This window comes from Octopus sinensis, linkage group LG1, assembly GCF_006345805.1.
Source record: "Octopus sinensis linkage group LG1, ASM634580v1, whole genome shotgun sequence".
NCBI lineage: Eukaryota > Metazoa > Mollusca > Cephalopoda > Octopoda > Octopodidae > Octopus > Octopus sinensis.
Window position 1 is genome coordinate 170,142,818 of NC_042997.1, and position 20,120 is coordinate 170,162,937.

General features: G+C 34.6%; 1 protein-coding gene across 1 annotated transcript; it reads left to right on the forward strand.

The window, feature by feature from the left end:
- Positions 1–6,626: 6,626 nt before the first annotated feature.
- LOC115229206 (WD repeat-containing protein 38-like) lies at positions 6,627–19,779 on the forward strand. The gene is made up of 8 exons (XM_036506952.1): positions 6,627–7,345; positions 8,360–8,480; positions 9,234–9,350; positions 10,273–10,370; positions 14,613–14,693; positions 16,737–16,955; positions 18,784–18,981; positions 19,664–19,779. The coding sequence occupies exons 1-8, from the start codon at positions 7,280–7,282 to the stop codon at positions 19,760–19,762; spliced, it is 999 nt and encodes a 332-aa protein (XP_036362845.1). The 5' UTR covers positions 6,627–7,279; the 3' UTR covers positions 19,763–19,779.
- The last annotated feature ends 341 nt before the right edge of the window (positions 19,780–20,120 follow it).

Genomic DNA, 20,120 nt, shown 5'->3' on the forward strand with positions numbered 1-20,120 from the left:
ACACATACATGCACACATATGCATGACTTGTTAATTTTGCATGCTTGCAAATTGAGACAAGTGCATTTATATCATAAATGAAATATTATATCTTAATGATATTATTTCATTGACATCCTTAGCCAGTTAGTAATGGTGAAAGCAAATAATTCAACTTTCTATTGTCTGATTGTAACCTTACCTCATTAATGTTTATATTTGAGGCTCTGGAAATATACATTTAGAATATATAAATTTAACAGATACATTATTTCATAAACAAGTTCTGGCGTGTTTTGACATAAGATTTATTTCAGTTGGAACACAGTTGTAACAAACAAACAAAAAACAAAAATAGTAATAGTAATAATTTCCTTTGAATAATAATAGCCCCAGATAACATTTCATATTGAAATCTGTGAATGGAATGAGAGGGAATCTCACGTTTCAGGCTGGACAAAAGGTCAAACCCAAACAGGAATATCTCAGCAATTGAAAATTATATTTTCCTTCAGAGAAAGTTGATTCTGAAATATCAAATTTCTCTTATCCCCAAGGCTTACTGAAACTCATAAACTTCAAACAAAAATGAGAATGTTAAAAGGAAAGAACAAATATTTATAATACAGAAAGCAAACACCTGTACTCATATAAGAGAAACACTAATATTATTATTTTTCTTATCAGATAACATTTCAAGAAGGTTTAATTGTGTATTTCACTTGAATAGACTAACCGTTTATATAATTCTTTGTTTGTTTATGTATTTTATTGTTTGCACAAGGTATCAGGAAAGGATTTTCTCTTTTATCAATGGTGATTGCAATGACAATGACGATGACTTTTTTTTTATTTGCCACTAGAGGAACAATACAAAGACAGACATAAAATGTTGGGGTTTACTTAGAATTCAGTGATACAAAACTAAAATCATAAAATATAACTAAACATGGTATAAAACATTAACAAAAATATGATGATGATAATGCAATTCTTCTGATGCAAGAGGACTTTCAGGGCCAATTGAAGAATTTCACCGTCTTGGCTATCTTTGAACACCAAAGGTAAATGCCCTCTGTATTTGTTGTTCCCTGCTCTCAACTACTTTCCAACAGAGCCACTCTGGGGCAGCACCCCACTCTCTACTTTCACTTTCCTTTCAGAGTGAAACCTGCAAAAGTCAATGAAGGTCTTACCAAAGAGAAAAGTCTCTCATGTTTTCAACTTTGTCCTCCACACAACTTTTTTCACTGAAGCTACCCAACAGAGGAAAATTGCCTGGAAGCTGACAGAGCAAATATTACAACAGACTGGGCTGATGGCCAAATCTGTCTCATATCCAATAGTAGCTATTTGATATAACTCCATGAGACAGCAATGCCAGGGCTCTAAACAAGTACATGCAGAAGGCTTTTGTTTCTCTGTACATGTTTCAGACAGGTCCATCTGTCTGTAACTGTAGAGTTTATCTCATACTAGTAAGCATTGCCAGGCCAAAGACTTTTGAAAATGATTCATAGTAGTCCCTGACCTGATAGTTATCTGCTATATCTCCTTTGTCAGCATCTTTTCTCAGCAGTATTTCCACTTCCTGGACCACAAAGCTAAAAATTTTTCATTCAACTGCCAGTTGTAGTAGTCATCTGAGGTCACCAAAGAAGTCGGGTATGAATTCATAAAACTCAAAAGGTGGTCCATCGAAACCAGATGATTTGCACCTTGCACAACTGTTCATCATCTCCTGTATTTCTGTGACTGTTATCAGTTTTTCACAATAACCTATGTATTCTGCCAAAAGCTGTGGTGGGCCATCTTTGACCCATCACCTACCTTGAACAGTTGAATGAAGTGCTGCAGGAAAGCCACATGCTTTTATTGGAACTAAGGAACATGCACTCATCTTAATCAGTCAAAGACCAGATTGTAGCTTTGTTGCTATGTTGTATCTCCTTGCAAATCCATGTTGACTCATCCTCATATATCTTCACACTTACTCTCTGCACATACTTTACTATAGAGGTGAGAACAAACCATTTTGATTCTTGGATACTGTTTCTGATCACATCTTTCTTTCAGAACTGGGGTGATTCTAAGGACCTACTGTTGTTATTCCTTTCTGAAAGCTCTCATCTTTTTCTCTTCTCCAATTTTAATTCTGTTGTATAGAAAAATGTATGAATGTGGAGCTGAGCAGAATAGTGGATCAGCAGAATTATCAAAGTATCATCAGACAAAATGTTTTATATAATATAGTTACACCTTTTTATGTTCTGAGTTCAAATCTTGCAGTGATAAACTTTACTTTTCATCTTTCTGGAATCAATAAAATGAAATATAAGTCTACTATTGGAGTCAATATAGTTGACTGATCTTTACCTCTGCCAGGTCTCTAGCCTCGTACCTAAGCTAGAAATTATTATTAATATTACTGGGAAGGAAATTTCCACACTGCAGTGACATTCCTTTATGATTACCGTAAATCCTCGAGTATAGTCTGCCCTTGAGTATAATATGCAGGGGATTTTTTATACCTCTGAAAAACCTAAACCTTGTGTATAATACGCACCCCTTCTCTAACTTGAGTCGTGCGTAATTAAACCAGCAGCACCTAGCCGAACAGACACTTCTGTGCATGCTTAATACAATAATGGTGATGTTCTTAACTGTTATATAGGAATGTAAATATGTTTGCAAATTGTTTTTGTTATATGTTATTCTGTGTTCTGAATACTTTTATTTTAATAAATTTTGCTTACTGCAAGTTATGGGGGATTCTTTTATGACTTCACTGCTTTCACACTTAGCTTAATTTATTTTCACGCCCGACATCACAAAATGCATCTGAATAAACATTGCCGGACACCAAATAGAGACTTGGATATTGCTTAGAAAGTATTTTTCATTTTTAACCTCGTATATAGTACGCACTTGGGATTTTGACCTTCAAATTTTGGGAAAAAGAATGCAGATTATACTCGAGGATTTACGGTAGTTGAGATGTGGAGAACTCATTTCCTTGCTATATGAGAACTGAAAAATATATCATGATAATGTTCCATATAATTAATTTCATTTAGCTTTTTAATGTATGCTGCATTAGGTATGTTAATATCAATAGTTTTTATCTCTATGCATCTGGGGTTTTAGAATATATATACAGTTATCTTGCATGCCATAAGAAGAGACTAAATGGATTGCTCTCAGGAAAGGTGTCATGCCATAAAACATTGCCTCAAAAAAATCTTTCTAACCCCATACAAGCATAGAAAAGCAGATGTAAAAACAATAGTCATGATAATCCTTTCTACTATAGGCACAAGACCCAAAAATTGTGGTGGAGGGGGCTATTTGATTACGTTGACCCCAGTGTTTCACTGGTACCCCAAAAGGATGAAAGGCAAAGTTGACCTTGGCAGAATAATAATAATAATAATAATAATAATGATAACAACAACAATAACAAAACAACTAATGATGACAGAAATGAATTAGCATAATGACCCACACAGTAATAAAATGATCTTGGTTTCTTTTAAATAAATCAGTTTGTCTGTAAACTGTCCATAATAGATAAAAACTACAGGTTTCACTTTGTGTGCATCATCATCATATTTGTTTTAAAATTGGTTTCTTTATAACCAGTATAGTACTGGTGTAGTGACTAAAACAAAAAGGTTTTTAAAATTAGTGGGTACCTAACCTGTTAATCCATACATGAGCACACCTATCTACACAAATATCCTTTGAAAAGAAACGTCACAGATGAAAAACATTTCTTCAAATTTCCAAATACAAAATCTTTGATTAAATGGAAGTGCCATTCAATAAAACTGTCAATTTATGTATTACTTGTGAACTCACCTACAAATTCATCAACCAGCTTTAACAAATAGTCAAATTTTCAAGCTCTGACAAGTTCCAAATAGCAATTCTTCAACAGCACAAAGTAATGACACAAACATCTTATTTTGGTATACATATACAAAAGCTTATATATAACAAAAGGTTTTAGTAGGTCTGGCCATTAACTCATTACTGGTAGTACTCAGTGAAGGCTAAGTGATTATGGTATTCGGCTCATGATCATAAGGTGATGATTTCGGTACCTGGTGGCACACGGTGTCTTTGAGCAAGACACCTTATTTCATGTTGCTCCAGTTCACTCAGCTGATATAAATGAGTTGTATCTAATTCTTTACTACCCACACAGGGCTAAACATAGAGGAGACAAACAAGGACAGACAAATGGATTAAGTTGATTACATTGACCCCAGTGCGTAACTGGTACTTAATTTATCGACCCCGAAAGGATGAAATGAAAGTCTTGGCGGAATTTGAACTCAGAACGTAATGGCAGACGAAATACGGCTACGCATTTTGCTCGGCATGCTAACGTTTCTGCCAGCTTGCCACCTTGTTGTATCTGTACAAGTTTATATATGTTTCTGTACTTTTTTATTACTTGGAACATTTGCAATTACATATGTTCCTTCATTGGACACTTGGTGATTTGCTCTGCTTGAGAAGACAGATCAAGCCAAGTGAAATCATAGTTACGGCCAACGCCAGTGGCACATTAAAGGTACTCTTGGAGCAGTTGGTGTTAAGAAGGGCATCCAACCATAGAAACCAAGGCAAATCAGACTGGAGCCTGGTACAGCTCTCTAGCTTACCAATCCCAGTCAAACATTTAACCCATGCCAGCCTGGAAAATAGATGCTAAATGATGATGGTAATGATGATGATGATGATGATGATGATGATGATATGAACTACAACTGTTTGAATAAAATAGCATACATGACATAATTATTGTGATAGTTAAGTCTTTATTGCATAAAATATTTTTGCTAGTTATATGAAAAGCATTCATTGTTATTATTAGTTAAAAAAAATAGAGTGAGAACACCTTATCATTAAACTGAATTCTATGTAGCACTTGAGGTCGTTACATTTCGGAATTAAATATATCACTTCTTTTATAAAATTAACTAAGATTATTTACTTATTTCTCTGTAGACTGAAAAGAAATGGACAGCTTTAATTGATTTCGACCCTTGTTGGGATCCACAATTCTATATTGCATTATACACACCTTTATATTACCTTATATTATATCATATATCATATTTTATACTATTTTGTTTTATACTATTTGTATACATTTTATACTATTTTGTTTTATATTACATTAATTTATTTTATTTTAATTTTAATTTTGGTTTTTATTTCCAATTGCCCCAGTCTACTCAGCTGTAAATGAGATCCAGCAATAGCTAAGAAGTCAACCCTACAACAGGCTAGCATTACAATCAGAGGTTAATGTGATTTCATTCACTTTTGCATCAGGGAAACCTGGTCAAGCTCTGACCTTATGAGTGCCAGGTCTCATGACAGACTTATCCAAGATTAGAGCACATGAAATAAGTTGGCTTGTTGCCAGTTCTAGGAACTGAACCTATAATGGATGGCAAGGTTTACGATATTGGGAGAATATCACCTTCTTCCATTATCTCTTTTTGTTCTACGTGTAGTTCAGGTGAAGAGAGAAGACTTCAAGTACAACTGCAATTTACAACTGGTTTATTTACAAGTTTCACAGGATAAGTGAAGTGTGCTGCTTTCAGCAATCGTCTTTTGCTGTGTGCGTGGTGTAGTAGCTCTGTTAGTGTGGGCACATTGCCTCTGGAGGTACAACATACAGACATGCCCAGCCAGTGGAGTGTGCTCAGCAAGCACTACTGCCAAGAGGTGGAAAGAAGAGGCGGCAAAGTGAAAGAATCTCAATCTGTTTTTCCCTTATATCCAGTTTGCCATCGTGAGCCTCGTTGTGATCTCATGCATGGCAAATGGATGCAGGTGAGGTCTCACTCCAGTCTTCGAGATAGCAATGGCTGTCACGAGATCTCATCCAATATAGTACTGACTCTTTGTGCCGCTACAAACCCATGATATGTGTTATGATTATGAGCTGAACACCCAAGCCACAAGGTCATGCACCTTCATATGTGTATATTATGTTATATCACTGCCATTATGCAACTGCTTTACATTTCAAGACTAATATTTTAAGAAAGCTTCTTTTATTTTATTTTTCAGTAAACAGGGAAACAGCAGAGTACTAGACAGCATTTAGTTTCATCATCCAAAGATTTATGAACAAATCTTGCATCAGCTTTGTCTTTCCTCAAAAGTTAAATAAGAATAAAATTAATAACATAACTTAGGCCCACAGGTAGACATAGATATAAAGACATAGATCACACTTTGAAGTAGAAACATACAAAAAAACTCTTGATTAAAATAGAAAAATCCAAACAAAAGTAGCTTCTAAATTAAAAAGAAAAACAGGAAAAACTTTCTAGAAATAGGTATTGTAAAACATTGGTGGGTGGGGTTATATTAGAAACATAGAATATTAAGATTAACTTGTCCATGTTAAAACATGTTCCCATTCCATTTCACACTGTTCACTGTAGATCTGACCACTTTATTTGCAGTTTATCTTTCAACTGTTACTCCTGCTGTTTTTATACATGCTGTCAGCTATTAAATTACAAGTTTCTGCAACTTTGTAATTATTAATTGCAACATTCGATACTCTTGTTAATTGTAACTTTCATTACTAAACTTTGTACTATTCCAACTTTTAAAATAGAGATATTTACCAAATACCTTTTAAAAGAAAAGAAAACAAATATTGCAAATACATCTACATTGTGATTTGCTGATAAAAGAAACAGTAATTGGAAGAGAAAATTTTCTAATAATACTTTCATTGCTTGACAACAGCTGCAATTCTGTCATTAACAAACAGTGTTACAAACTAGAATTACATAAGAATGACCAGGCCAAGGGAAGAATCTTTACATGATCAGTTGATTTGCTAAAAGTGACAACCAAGTCTCCTTCAAAAACACTGGCTGTCTTAAAGAATGGAGAGATACATTGGATAAGGAAGTCCAAGATATATTATGTCTGGAAAAAGGATCGATGAAATTTTCATTTGGAATGCTTTTAACAATTTTTGCCCAGTTTCTAAAATAGAAACTATTTATTTCATTTTTAAATGACTGCAAAATTAATTGATTAAAAAAAAAATATCAATCATTTGATAATTTCACTATTTCCATTAAGTGGGACAAAATTATATTGGAAAATGTATACTTTTGTGATTTCTTTTAAGATTTCGGTTAACCTTTCTAGACATGTCCAGTTCTTTTGAGAAAAGAACTGACAGAAAACTGTGCAGTGTTGTATGACAAGAATCTCTTACAGAATCTTCGCCATTAATTGAACAATGATTATTGGACCCAAAGACTATTGTAAATTTAAAGTAAAGACTTTTTATGGACATACTGATGAGGTAAGCATTTTGAAAGTTTTTTTAAAAACAGTTTTGTTGTTTTTACTACTCTAATATTTTTGCTGTTGATTTTAAGCCTATCTTTTATCTTTTACATGTTTGTTATTAGATTGTGGCCATGCTGGGGCACTGCTTTCTAGGGTTTTAGTTGAATAAATCGACCCCTGTACTTATATTTTTAAAAGTTTGGTATTTATTCTATCAGTTTCTTTTTTTGAATCAAAATGCTAAGTTATGGGGACATAAACAAACCAACACCAGTTGTCAAGTGGTAGTGGATAGACACAAACACACACATACACTCAACAGGCTTCTTTCAGTTTCTATCTACCAAATCCACTGACAATATAAATAAGGAACAGAGTATTTTGTTTGTATGTATGTATATGTATGTATGTATGTATGTATGTATGTATGTATTCTCATGCATGTAGTTACATATCTAGACATGCTGATATATATTTAAATGATAAACTTCTGGAAAGTTTTGCAGATTTTTACCGTTCTGATGATGGATTGGATCTGTAGTCCTCGAAGTGGCTTTCTCCTTTCTGGTTTTGAGAAGCCTAATTTCTCAAAATTCATATTTAGGCAGTGTGTTACATATCCCAAGGCTCCAATAATTACAGGTATAAACCTGAACTTGTAATCTGGATAGAGTAACTGCAGATTTCTCAATAGTTCAGCATAGGTGTTCTCTTTTTCACTGATCATCAATTTTATGTTAACACCCGCTGGGCAGCTAATTCTCACAACTGTGCACAGTTTCTCTATCCCAAATCATTATATCAGGTCTGTTGTGCTTACATTTTATTGAGGTCTTCACTGGTACATTCCACCAGTATTCCTTTTTATTATGAGTGGCTATGGCTTCTACCATACAAGTGGGTTCTTATTTCTTTGTACTCAGGATTATTATTCCGACAGATTTCATTATAGAGTTTCCAAGCTATGTGTATATATGTATGTATTTATGTATGTATATTATAACATCACATATTTTCTGCAATGCAGGTGAATTGCGTTGCTTTCTCCCCAGACTTTAAACTCATAGTAACTGGATCTGATGATAAAATTGTCAGAATATTCAACACAACAACCTGTGAATTACTCTACGAGGTAGAAGGACACCAAGGTAATAATTCTATATCTTGATTTTGTGTTCATAAAGGTACATTAGTGATGAAAAAGGAGTTGATTCAGCTGTTGTTGAGAGGTCCTTGATTGCTGACATTTGTAGCCATGTGAAGAGAGACACCATAATCCAATAAAAACTAGAGTTAAATATGAGTCCTTTGTAAAGTTTAGATACACAAGTATTTATGGGGTAAAAGCTGCTTCAGTCCACCAGAATTATTCTACATTATGATGCCTAAATTGCAAAGAGTAAAAGCTCTTTGGGAGCTTAAACAACATAAATCATGTTGCCAAATTCATTCACTAATTTTCCGTTTTTTCAGACAGTGCTTATCTATAGTAATATATTTCAATTCTGTCACTCCTAAGCTACTCTAGTTTATGGAGTGAAATAATTCTGGAGGATTGAAGCAGGAATTTAAGCAGGTTTTACTTTTTACCTCATAAATTTTTGTGTATGTCATATCTCACTAAATGTCTTCTTACAAAACAGGTGTGGTGTGCTTGAGTTATGAAAACTTTAACAATGTTAAATGGTTGGGCGACATTCCCTTACCTAAATCAGAATTTTGTGAATCAGTACCCCAGATGTTGCCTTTCAAACCAAATATTGATAGATTGATAAGAAAGAAATGAATGAATAAACAAACAATATCGTACATTTATAGCAGGAAGTTTGTTTAATTTAAAGGCAAAAATTACTTCCGTAAAGTAAGCAAATATTGTAACTGTCGTAATTATATTTCTTTAGGTGCAATTCGATGTGTGGCAGTGTCACCAGACAATGAATTTATAGCCAGTGGATCGTATGATAAAGCCATTCAGTTATGGAGAATAAGTGATGCAAATTTTTATAACAAACTTTTGGGTAAGAAAGTATTTTGGAATTTTTGAACAAACACATGTGTAAATCAATGGGTAATTTGCTTACTATCATGACAATTAGCAGCTAAAAGGACTGATAAATTGTATACTAGAAGCCGTAGCCATTCGTGTAATTTTCCATGTCTGCATTCTCATAACTTCGATTCATCAGGATCTTCCAACTGGAAATGCTGGTACCATATATTTGCTGACAATGACTGCTACTGTATCCAACAGTCTTCCATCACCCAAAACTTACAACTCATATGGGAAATGATGTTGCCAGGAATTGTGTGGTTTTTAATGATTTAGTGATTATTTTCATGAAATGCTTGATAATGACTTTAATTGCTATGGAAGAATATATTGTTTGATTTTTGTTGTTATTCATGCATTCTCCATATTGGAATATACAACTAAACATGACTTCTCTATTTTTTTGTAACTCTTAACATTTTTTTTTTTGGAATACTTGTATTAAACAAAGAAGATGGCAACACTGCCAAAGAAAAATTTAGTATAGGGTTTACATGAAGAGGAGAAATGATTGAAAGAATTGAATTTTCAAATTATTTTTTCTATACGGCTATAATTTCCATTGTTTAAAACACAAAAAAAGCTGAAAATGGTTTTCTAAATAGATTAAAAGCAAAAGGATCATCATCATCGCTGTCGTTACCACCATCACCACCAGCTGTTGGTTTGTTTATATTCCTGTGACCTAGCAGTTTGGCTAAGAAAGACAATAGAATAAGAACTGGGGTTGATTTGTTTGACTCAACCCTTCAAGGCAGTGCTCCAGCATGACCAGAGTCCAGTGAATGAAACAAGAAAAAGAAAGATATAATGCTTTATACATTTCATACAATTTATATTTTTAAATTTCAAAGTATGACAAGTAAAATATTTTAAAATTTCAACTGCAGGCCATACCAAAAGTGTTGAAGTGGTTATATTTTCTCCAGATTCAAATCTGCTATGTTCTGGTTCGTGGGACAGATTAGCAATTGTTTGGAATATAGAGGTAAGCCTAAAAATTCATGTTACATACAAAGGTTTGGTTTGTTGCGTGAGTGTATGCATGTGGTGTGTGTGTATGTGTGCGCGTGCACATGCACATGCGCATGTGAGGGGGTGTTCCCCCTTTGGTCATAAATGACCATGGGATTGCACCTAGAAAGTTCCCCTCTGAGACACAAGTATAGGCAAAGTAACTTATAGAAGACCAGCAGTCACCCATGTATACCAGCCTCCCTTCTACATGCCAATGATGTTATCCAAGGGAAAAGCAAAGACAGCTACAACTTGGCACCTGTGACGTTGCAACTCATTTTTATAGCTGAAGGAACTGGAGCAATGTGAAATAAAGTCTCTTGCTCAAGACCACAACACACAACTTGGTCCAGGAATCGATCTCACAAACTAATGTGAGCCCTACACTCTAACCACTGAGCCGTAGTGCTCCAACATATATTAGCCCTTTAACAATACAATTAAATTTTATGGTTATCCCTGAAATGATGTTTTTTATTGGCAAAAAAATGAAACTGGCATTTTCTGTGATGATGGCAATCATGACACATCTCAGCAAAAGATAGATTGAATGTAAAACTGCTTCCTGAAGCTAATGGTAATATTTTTAGTGGATATATTTGATTTCACAATAAAAGGGGTTAATATTCTAGAACTTCTTTTTAAGGCAGTGAGCTGGCAGAATCATTAGCATCCTAGACAAAATGCTTAGCCACATTTCATTACCAACTTGCATGAATAATCTCAGTTTATTGAAAATTTTACTACTCGTTATATTACTTATCTAAAGTTGGTGTGAAGAGCACTCTCTTGAGGTATTTTCCCTGAGCCATATTGCCAAGCAAACAGTTTGGAAGAACAATCAGAACCTTAGCTTTATTTTCAGTTCTTAGCAGAATGAATTTATTTATTCATATTGAAATGTTCATAGGAGGAATCCATCTTGTTTTCCAGTGATGAAAATTACATACATATTAAGAAAGCCTCATCATAGGCGCAGGAGTGGCTGTGTGGTAAGTAGCTTGCTTACCAACCACATGGTTCCGGGTTCATTCCCACTGTGTGGCACCTTGGGCAAGTGTCTTCTACTATAGCCTCAACTGATGTGAGTGGATTTGGTAGATGGAAACTGAAAAGAAGCCCGTTGTATATATGTATATGTGTGTGAGTTTGTGTGTCTGTGTTCGTCCCCCCAACATCGCTTAACAACTGATGCTGGTGTGTTTACATCCCTGTAACTTAGTGGTTCGGCAAAAGAGACTGATAGGATAAGTACTAGGCTTACAAAGAATAAGTCCCAGGGTCGATTTGCTTGACTAAAGGCGGTACTCCAGCATGGCCACAGTAAAATGACTGAAACAAGTAAAAGAATATCATATCCCATTTAAACTTGAGCAGTGTGTAACAAAATCCTTCAATATTTCTCTAAATGTTGATTCTTACTATCACCAAGAATCTCTCTTGGCAAAAGTACATCTTCAACATAGCTAAGGATACATCCCAATGCTTGCCCCTTTACTTTTTGGCCAGAAGATACTTCATCATCCATCTAATAACCCTTTTGTTACTGTATTTATTTTGAGATACTCTATGTTTCTTTCAATCAATTTTAAATGTAACAAAGAATTTAGTAAAATAACTTAGTTATCATTAAGCGAGTGTTAGGAACATAAATTGTGACTATGGTTTGATGGAAGATTTTAATTCAAAACTTATGAAAACAAGACATTTGTACTCAGAGCCAGAGCCGGTTTCAGCTGGGTTGGTAACGAAATGGTTAAGAGTAAGGCCCACAATAGAGTATTGCTCCCACATCTTGGATGACACTGTTGTATCTTAAGTGAAAACACGTGGCTTAGTGGTTAGGGTATTCAGTTCATGATTGTAAGGTTGTGAGTTTGTATCAGAACTGTTATTTGATTGTAATATTAGACATCTTGTCAATTTGGCTGTTTTAACCTTAAATACTAGAAAATCAGCTCACCAGAGCTTTTCTTATCATCAAGTCACATGACCCAGTTGTTAGCCAAATTAGTTGCAGGTATTGGTTGGTTTTAGCTGTCCAATCATATGTTTGCAACAGAGTTTGTTCCCAACGAGGGGAAAGCATTTTTGCCAGTGGAGCCTACCTGTGGTTATAAAAACACGAGTTTCTCCTGTTCTTAGTCTTTGGACCAGAGTATGTGTGTATATGGTCATGTGTTTCCTTCTGACAGAAACACATGACCATATACACACACATACACACATAGGGAAACATGCATCCATACATAACAGACACACGTATATAGTCACATAAACCCATACACATAGACACACTCAAATATGCACACATAAGGATACATAAGCACACACACACATGAATATACAGAATACATACATTCATATGTGCATACACAAGCACACGGGTGCACATACATGTGTAAAAACAGATAAAAGAGAATGCAGCTCCAGTAATGGACAGAGTCAACATCCATTGACAAGGTTGAAAAAGCAATGAAAATTTTGGAAGAAAATATATGAATAATAAATGAGTGGAAATCGAACCGGTGCGTGTGTTAGATAATAAGGCATTAAGGCAATAGGATTTGTCCCAGACACAACAAAATTTGTTTCAACATACGAATTCACATAAAGAATCTTGCAAACCGGATTAAAAAAACAAACAAAAGAGGTAATTTCAAGAATAAATCGTCCTGGGAATTAAATTCATGGGAGGTAACTCTTGATAATTACAACATATAGAGCTAATGCTGGCTAAAATAAATTAAAATGAAAAAATTTAAGTGCTATTTTCTTTTTTACTTATGCTAGTGAAAACAAAAACGAACAAATAAAAATAATTGATACAATTTGTAATATAGCATAATTCGTGTGTTGTAGGGCAGTAACATAGCTAGAGGAAGGAGTGAAACAGTTCTCTGCCCAGGGCGACTCTTTTATGAAGATAGCCCTTTTGGATCTCCTGTAAAAGCTTGAATAAGCTTGCTCGTGGTCCTGGCAGACTCAAGGGCTGCGAAGTAGGCACACACTCTAGTTAAGTCACTGCTGTAAGATAAAGGGAGTTAACCAAATGGAAGCACCAGTAATTGAGAAGTTAACTTCATTAACTGTTACTCCATGAACCCAAAACTTAACTTTGATAACCGTTAATCAGTTATTTCCTAAAGTAATGGAAGTTATTGATAAACTGTTAACGTTAATTTTTATTATAGAAAAAAAATCAAAAACTCAGTTTTTGCTCTAAAACCACATTAAGACACATTTAAAAAGTGCCAAAACTATAAAATCCATTAACTTCTATTGAACTGAAGTCAACGGTAGTTAACTAAAGTTGACTTCAGTTAAGTTAAATGTAACAGAAGTTAATTAGTCTGATAACGATTTCCAAAGTTAACTTCAAAGTTAAATCTTTAACGGAAATGTTAACTTTGTTAATTAATGATTAACGGTTTGGTACCCAGGTTTAGAGTTAACCATATAAATTATTGCTTTTTGTGTAGTAAATTGTTAGTTTTTGTGAATGGAGCAGAATAGTTAACAAACAAAATTTAGTAAACCATGTCAAACTGGCACTAATCCAACACTGAGGAACAACAGTTGGCATTTCCTTCTTAATAATGGCACAACTCTTAGTAACCTATTTAGTGTTTCTGATCTGATTCTTTGACACTCTTAATGTTATGAAGTAAGTTATCAATATTTAACAATCCAGTCCTCGAATCATAGATGAAATTCGGAAGACAAAAGGACGAACACAACTCTATTTTTTGCTCTACATTACTATCTTTGGATCTTTTTGGTTTGAACGGCAGTTTTTAACATAATTTCTAGGTAACTAAAAAATTTTAAACTTCGTATACTGGTAGAATGTGTTTATAAAACATCTTTTTTTCTTGGCTTTATTGAGAAGATTCTATAGTTTGTAAGATATTTGTTGTTTTTTTCTTCAATTTCTGCAATTTCAACCAATCACTGACGTCCATTGAGGTAAACAACATTTTGTGCCGTATGAATATGTCCCTCGTTTAAGAAACAGATTGGGTTTATTTACATTTGTGAAGAAAAAAAGAAACCCTTCCCCCCACCCTAAAATAGATTGATACTAGGGTCATAATTTCATATGACACCAGAAAAAACTGCCATTCAAAGCGAAAAGATCCCTATCTTTTAATGTATAGAAACAGAACTATTATAAATCAGCTCACTTATTTTAACTTTTTGTCTTTTTCAGTTATGCCAAGCAATAATTTTGTTAACTGGACACAATGGACTTGTACAATCAGCTGCATTTTCAGCCACAACAAAATGGATAGTAAGTTGTGTCTCTCTGCATATATATTTTGTTGTTGATGCCTAGCCCCTGGTCAATTCTGACTAATTAGTTCTATGATCTAAAGTATACCAACAGAACCACCTCATCCTCTCAAACTTGCATTTTTAGGTCTATATTATCGCTTGACAACCAATGCTGGTGTATTTACATCCCCGTAACTTAGTGGTTCAGCAAAAGAAACCAATGCAATAAGTACTAGGCTTACAAAGAATAAGTCCTGAGGTCGATTTGCTCGACTAAAGGTGGTGCTCCTGCATGGCCACAGTCAAATGACTGAAACAAGTAAAAAAGAATATATATATACATCAAATATCATTAAGTAAGGAAATAGAGATTTAATGGATATAAATTAATTTATTAACATTATTAATAAGGCCTACAATTCTTTCAATTCACTCTCAATACAAATTACAAAATAAGTTTGCATTTAGAATATTTAGAGTAAAATACCTTCAGGACCAATGGACATAAATGAAACTACATGTTGATTATTTAATATTCAACTGACTAAGTAGATGAGGATATGTTTAATTTTGTGAGTGTGTGTGATTGTGTGTTAACAATTTTATATATAAAAAAAAAAATAGAGAAAAGAAGGGAAAAAAAGGAAGCTGCATGTATAGTATGTCACTTAGAAACAGTGCTACGGATTTACCAGCACATACGAAATTGAGACATGGCTGACCTCACACACTTCTCATGAGGAATTCTGGAAGGAGCATTGTGAGACCGCTGCTGAGACGCTTCCACAAAAAAAAAAAAAAGCTGTTGTTGGAAAACCGATTATAGCAGCGACTCCATCTAAGAATATCTGAAGAAGGAACATCATTCCAAAATATCATATCAGACTATGGATGACTAAATTACAACAGGTATATAACCCATTGTCTGTATTATAGTGCATTATTGTACCATTCAAAACTTTTTATTATTTATATAAAATATAAAATATATATTATATCTGTTGGAGAATCTCAATTGATCAACATGTAGTTTCCTTCATGTTCATTGGCCCTGAAGATAATTTACTCTCAATTTTCAAAATGCAAACATATTTTATTCTATAGGCTTGTAATTTGTATTGAGTGTGAATTGAAACAATTGTAGGCCTTATTAAAAATGTTAATAAATTAATTTATATACATTAAATCTCTCCATTTTCTTGCTTAATGATATTTGATATTTATGCTGAAGATATATTTCTCAACAATATAATATATTTAACCAGTGTGACTTGGTTGAAACCATCTCTATAAGAGGTTTATATGTCCTCAAAGTGACTATATATATATATATATATAGGCATCTGTGCTAGTGGAGCACTAAGAGCACCGTCTGAGCATGATTGTTGCCAGAGCAGCTAACTGGCTTCCGTACTGGTGGCATGTATAAAGCACCATTTGAGCGTGGTTGTTACCAACATCGCCTTACTGGCACTTGAAAAAACATTTGAGCAAGGTCGTTGCCAGTGCCGCTGGGCTGGCTCCTGTGCAGGTGGCAGGTAAAAAACACCATTTGAGCGTGGTCGTTGCCAGTATCGCCTGACTAGCCCTCATGCCGGTGGCATGTATAAACACCCATTACACTCTCGGAGTGGTTGGCATTAGCAAAGGCATCCAGCTGTAGAAACTTTGCCAGATCAGATTGGAGCCTGGTGCAGCCATCTGGTTCACCAGTCCACAGTCAAATCGTCCAATCCATACTAGCATGGAAAGCGGACGTTAAACGATGATGATGATATATATATATATATATGGTGGGCTTCTTTCACTTTCGGTCTACCAGATCCACTCACAAGGCTTTGGTTGGCCTAAGGCTATAGTAGAAGACAGTTGTCCAAGGTGCCACACAGTGGGATTGAGTCTGGAACCATGTGTTTGGGACGCTTCTTACCACACAACCATGCCTGCACCTACAGGCATTTGTACACACATAATTGTTTTATCTTGTTTTCTTAAGAATCACAAAAGATGTAAATGATCAAATTTCTTATAATTTTTTTGTTTTAAATCTGCATTAAAGGCAACTGGATCTTGGGATTTTAGCATTCGAATTTGGAATTTGGATGAAGAATCTTCTAAAGAGAATGCATCTAATATGAGCCAATTGTCAAGATCTGACTTGAGGAAAAAGAAGAATCTGAAAGCTGATATATTCCCACTAAAACCCAAACCAAATCATCTTCTTCAGAAGCACAAAGGAAATGTTCATACTGTGGCATTCTCTGGAAATGATGTACTGGTAAACATATTCAATGTATAATCACTCATACAGTAAAAAAATAGATTGAAATAAGAACAATTTATACATTTCTGATGACAATAGTACAAATAAAATACAGAAGTAATTTTTTCTTTACTGTCAGTGGCCTCAGAGCATGGTAGAGAAAAGGAAGGATAAAACCATGACTTGGGGTTTGTCTTCATACTAGAAACATCTCTGAATGCTTCAAACAGAAAGGACCCCGCTAAAAGGCATCCAGGGGCTAAAGTTAATCCATTAGCATTCAGAATACTCTGTCAAATGTCATGCCTTTTATTCACATTTGTTTTGAACTAATCAGGCATTATCTCTTAGCTTCAAGATTTTGATGATATAATTATTTTAAAAATGACATTGTAGGGTGGCCAATTTGAACATAAAACAGGTGGAATATTTTAGCTAGATGTGGCCGTGCTCTCCTCAGTCCTCCCAATTAAACACACAACACTTGGGTTAACTAAGTTCCAGGGCAGTGGGATCAAACCTAGAAAAAAACTACATTAGTGAAGCAAACATCTTATCTAAGAATTCTAACTTTGGCACAAAGCCAGCAATTTTAAGGGAAGGGGCATGCTTATTACATCAACCCCAGTACTTGACTGTTACTTTATTGTATTTACTTTGAAAGAATGAAAGGCTAAGTTGACCTTGGCAGAAAATCTAATGAACCAGAAGAAATGCTACTAAGTTTTTTGTCTGTGGTTACAATTTTGCTAGCTTGTTGCCGTAACCTGGTCATCATCATTGTTTAGCGTCCGCTTTCCATGCTAGCAGAAGGCTGCACCAGGCCCAGTCTGATCTGGCAATGTTTCTACGCCTGGATGCCTTTCCTAATGCCAACCACTCTGTGAGTGTAGTGGGTGCTTTTTACGTGCCACCGGCACGCAGCGCTGGCAACGGCCACGTTCGGATGGTATGTATAAATGACTGACAATAACCTTGATGACAAATTTGTAATTTTTCCTAAATAAATCTATGCTTAGTATGGGTTGTATATTTTCTAAGAAACTTGATTCCTTCCTCATGCTGTCTCCACCATATACCCTCCAAGCAGTCTTAGATTAAGTAAATTAACCAGGTATGCTTCTGTCTGGATCAGTGGTTCTCAACTGGGATCCATATAAGATTTTGTTGTTAAAAATTAAGTAGCAATAAATTGGTTATACTTCTACAATAGATAAAATGTTTTAAGAATTTTTAAAATTACAATTCCTAATAATATTTAATTATAAAAATATAATTGGACTTTTTAACCACTGAATGGCTATGGAGGTCCAGTTAAATAAAATATGAATCAAAGGCATTCATAGGCAGAAAATGGTTGAGAACCACTGGTCTAAATTATCAGGCTTGTAGTATGGACACAAAGTCTTAGTTTAAATTCTCTGTGATTCTGATTCACTTTGCTTACAAAATATGTACCAGTTGTTTACCATAAAGTCAGGCTCTGATGAAGAAAAGACATTCCACTTTTTTTTTCAGATATACTGTCTGGGACTACACTATCTAATGTATCTTTTTTATAAAGATATAATTTGAGGGATTTAACTGTTATTTTAGCAGGTCTAGAGACTCCTTCGTTGTTTAACTTTAGAGTGGCCCTAATCATTCAAGCTACGACTAGCTTTTCCTTTTTTCAGGAATAACATAAATGTACCTAGGACTACATTATACAATTTGCTATGATTAATTCAAGCTCCCTTCATTATCTCAAATATTTACCAGTGTAAAAACAAAAAGCACACTAAATATAATGCCCCCCTGTAGCAACTCAATGTCCTTAATTCTCTCATTTCTCATTGTGAAGGCAAGTGGTTCCTGGGACAAAACAGTATGCTTGTGGGATCCTCTGAAGGGTCAGCTACTACACTGTCTTCAAGGACATGATGGCTGGGTACAAGTTGTAGCATTTTCTCATGATAATCTCTATGTGGCAAGTGCATGTGAAGATGACACCATACGAATTTGGGTTGTTGAAAATGGGAAATGCTGCAAGGTTCTTGCGGTGAGTTCATTAACCAGTTTACAGCAGTACACATTTTTCTTTTTTTCTACGCTATCTGTAAACAGAACAGGTCTGTAATGGATTCCTAACTTGTCCATTTCTGAAACTATTAAACATTTTCTGATCTGATTAAATCTCACTATTTTTTGGTATCTCTCCATTCATCATTATAATGGATGATACATCAATTTTGCTACATGTTCAGAGAGCATTTTCACAAATCTTGGGTAAATAGTTATTCTGTTTATCCATGCTGGTATGATTTAGACAAAACTTATTCATGCAGATTTTCTACAGCTGCTCGTCAATAATCCTTACTATGGTTGTAGGGTTACAAATTGTTCCATGCTCAAACCCTCTGTGACATCTTATGAGTCTTCTAAGTCTTTAATCAAACAATGCCATGAGTGGAACTGGTAGTTGGAAACTGATAAAACACTTTGGCCTTTTGTGTAAATCTCAGCTGTTTCCTCTGGGAAGCATGTCTGCTTATTCCTTACATGCCTATATATATGTAAATCTTTGTAATATTTACATAATTCCAGGTGGTAAACATGACAATTTTCTAAATTCACCTCCCATCAAGAAGCTTCAATCTTTTCTGTGGAAAATTTATTGATGTGGAGATATGATTAAATAACAGACAAGTATATTAACATATTCAATTGCTCTTTTTTTGCAGACTAAAACAGAAACAGTACAGCTGTGTGTTTTCACTCCACATGGTACTCTTGTAACATCAGGAACTAACAGTGCAACAAGTTCCTGCCACACACATTAAAGCAAAATAAAATTATACAAAACATAAAATTACTTGTTCCTTATTGTTTCAGTCTACCACTCACAACCAACAAAAATCTCAAATCACAGGAAAATTCACCACTTATTTTATATTCCTTATGCCTATCTAGAAAATAACTGCAAGAGATCAAAATAGATTATATAACACTATTTAGTGATGTTAATGACACCCCCACACCAAAATCTGTGACCATGTGTTTATGCTATTAATTTCTATATGCGAAGTAATCAAAGTTTGAAACTGAACATTATGTATGAAGAAAATTTGCCCCGACACCATTTGCGTTAATTCATTTAACAGTTGCACAGCCAATTAAATGGCAGAATGGTTCTACTAA